The sequence below is a fragment of the Thermobia domestica genome, chromosome 15 (genome assembly GCF_964235325.1).
Source record: "Thermobia domestica chromosome 15, izTheDome1.hap1.1, whole genome shotgun sequence".
Taxonomy (NCBI): domain Eukaryota; kingdom Metazoa; phylum Arthropoda; class Insecta; order Zygentoma; family Lepismatidae; genus Thermobia; species Thermobia domestica.
In genome coordinates, this window is record NC_137468.1 from 77079053 (window position 1) to 77082393 (window position 3341).

Sequence of the window (3341 nt, forward strand, 5' to 3'; positions counted from 1 at the left end):
ACATGAGGCGATTTAGTAAAAGATTCTCAAATATTTTCACAGAACAATTTAGTAGTGCTATAGGTCGAAAGTTAGTTGAATTGTCATTCTGTTGTTTAATTTTTGGTATTGGGGTTACTAAAATTTTCTTCCATATTGATGGTATAATACCGGAGTTCCAGATATTGTTGTAGTAATTTAGCAATATCTGAAGTCCTTCTGGTGGAAGATTTTTATAATGTTTAAATTCAATGCCGTCTATGCCAGGAGATGAGTTTTTATGTATATTTTTGAGAACTATTTCCAGCTCTTTTATTGTAAAGTCTTTGTCTAATTGAGGATTTGGGTTGTTAAATAAATAAGTGCTTAATAGCATCCTGTCGTTGACAGAGCAAGGTGTTAGCTTATGATGAAAGGTTTCAATTCACGTGAGGTCATTGATTGTATTCGAGTTTGCATTATTAGTTTGGTAATTTCTGAATTTCTTCCAAAAATTCCAGATTCTGTATGTTGACGTGTGATCTGATAAGGAATTACAGAAATTTTGCCAGTATTGTCTTTTTGCTTGATTGATTATGGTTTTAGATAGAGCCTTCTTTTGTTGATAGTTTATAAAATTTTCAGGAGATTTTACATTTATAAATTGTTTGAAGGCGAGTATGCATCTGTTGACACTTTTTTGGCATTCTACGGTCCACCATATTGGTTTATTATTTGTATTCTGTTTTGAGTTTTTAGTTTTATTCCGCTCCTGATTTTTTCTCTCTGATAGTCTGGAAGCAACAATTTTAATTAGTTTGAACAAATCTTGTTCTCTATTTAATTTTTCAATGTTTTCTTGTATTAAGCTGCTAAGTGTTGTCCAATTAATTTCCTTTGTCACATGCTGGAGTTTAGATTTAAACGGTGCCTTGCAATTATATGAGTTGTCCGGAATCTGTTTAATTATGTGAGTTTTGAAGATAATAGGATAGTGGTCACTATTGCACGTGTGAAAATATGTAGACCATTCTGTTTCGACGTAATGATCTCTTTTTGTTAGAGTTAGATCTGGAGCACTGAATGAGTTGTTCTGTACTCTAGTTGGAGCCCCGTTGTTTATGAAAGTGTATGAAGATTCTGTAAGAATTTTAAGAAATCTGCGGCCTTCTGAATCTGTTCTATTTGATCCCCATATAATATGAGATACATTTAAATCACCACAAATATAATCAAATTCTTGTTGATTTTGTAATAAAGATTTCCAAAAAGAATTATTAACTTTTGTTTTGGGTGGAATATAGATATTTATCAGCTTTATGTTATAAATTTGGATTCCAATGTATTGAATATGCTCGTGATGATCGGCTAACTGAACGTTAATAGTTTTAAATTGTATATTTGATTTAATACATGTAGCAATTCCTCCGTGAGAATCGTGTCTGAACTAGTTGATACAAGTAAAACCCTTAATTCTTAATGGAATGTTAGGTTTACACCATGTTTCCTGTACCAAAACTATATCTGGAGAATATATGTTGATTAGTGATTTTAAATTATAAAGTTTTCCGTATATACTTTGTGCGTTCCATTGTAAAATTACCATTTTTCTATTAACTTTGGTATCCATTCAAGTTTATCTTGATAGAAACTGTAGTTGATTTTTCTTTGAGATTTTTTTTTTTTTTTGGAAAACTTTTTTTTAATTCTAAGATTGAGTGTATTTCTTGCATAATTGTATTGATTCTTAGTTGTGTTTCGTTTTCATTAGAGTCTGGCTGTGAATTAGTCAAATGTCGTTGGATAATTTCTCCTAATTTAAGCATTTTACTTTGAGATTTTCTTACTGGGTCATTTATGCTATCTATTTCAAAATTAGACTCCGCTAGGTCCCTTTCTTTAGGAGTATTAAAGGTTGAATGATAGGTTTTGGTTTTATTAGAATGATCTTTTCCTTGAGGAAGAGCATTATTCCAAAGGGAATGCTGTGAAGATGGTTTGAAGGGTATTTTCCTTTTGGAAGCCGGTGCTTCTTCTCTTGAGCCCATAGAGTTTTTGTAACTATCCTTCTTCACACTGAAGGAATTTTGAAGAAAGGTTTTAGATGTCGTGGGTTGTTGATCTTTAATGTTTAGTTCAGTAGCAATGTTAAATTGAACCATTTTTCTGGAGTTGTCACTCGTGCTTTTTAATGATTTATGTTCTACTATGTTTTTCTTTTTTCCCTGGAGGACTACCAAATGTCTCTCCGCGCTGGGATTCAATAGGTGAGGTGAATTTATTTGAGATAGCCTGCAAAAATTGTTTAACTCTAGGAGGGAATGGTGACAGAGATGGATTTGTTATGGTATCTGTAAGTGTTTCGAATAGAGATGTAGAATTTTCTAAAGCTGGAGGTCGTTTTATTATTGTATTGGTTTCGTTAAACGATATTTTGTCTTTAGCCATTAATTCCATGATTTTGGCTTGTCTTATGCGTTCAACGCATTGATTGTAATCTGCTCTATGATTGCCTCCACAATTTAAGCATTTGACTGGGTTATTGCAAACTTCAGGTTGATGACCTTGCCCGCACTTGACACATGTGGGTTTTTTTGCGCGACAGCTATTTTTTCTGTGCCCAAATTTATAATAATCTAATAAACATTGTTTGATACTTGGGATATACAAATGTACATCTCTTTTCATGTAGTATAGTTTGATATCTATTGGGAGTGTTTGTGCGTCAAATGTTAATATTACTGTTGAAGTTGGTTGGAGTTCTTTGTTGTCATTTTTACGGTAGATTCTGCGAGCTGAGGTGACTTGAACATCACACTGAATGTCTGACAACAGTTCATCCATGGTTATATCTGGGTCTACACCATAGATGACACCCGTAGAATATAACATGTGATTTGGGATAAAGGCTTCCCATTTATTGTTAGATAAAATAGAGTGAGTCATAAATTTGTTGGCTTCATCGCCCGAGCGAAACTTAATTTTTATCAGATTGCGACCGATTTTATCAATGTGATCAATGCCAGGCATATCTGCGTGAAATATTTTTCAACTAATGGACATTATGTGTTTTTTGCCTATATCTTTTGATTGTGCTTTAAGGAAAACTACATACGGTGCTAGATGATGTGGTTGATATTTATTCTTGGTTAGGTAGGTTGTGTTAGTTTCCATATTTGTATACTTATTTTCCATATTTCCATTGATAGTTAATTCCTTTTCCAGAGTTGTTTTTGAAGTTTTGTTTTCTGAGCTGATTGAGGTGATAGCTACCTCTGTTTGTCCCGTTTCCATAGTAATGTTTTCTAGCTTTTGTATTTCTGTTAAGGAAGTAGTATCTTGTGCTTCCAACATTTTCTTCAACTAACTTTAAACAACAAATT

General features: G+C 32.9%; 1 protein-coding gene across 1 annotated transcript; it reads right to left on the reverse strand.

Moving 5' to 3' along the window:
• Positions 1 to 2154: 2154 nt before the first annotated feature.
• Positions 2155 to 2988, reverse strand: LOC145671535 (uncharacterized). Its single transcript, XM_081740725.1, has one exon. The coding sequence runs from the start codon at positions 2986 to 2988 to the stop codon at positions 2155 to 2157; it is 834 nt and encodes a 277-aa protein (XP_081596851.1).
• Positions 2989 to 3341: the final 353 nt, after the last annotated feature.

Bases quoted from the DNA above. Each gene is read 5' to 3' on its own strand.
- LOC145671535 (XM_081740725.1), bottom strand. From the start codon at position 2,988: ATGCCTGGCATTGATCACATTGATAAAATCGGTCGCAATCTGATAAAA.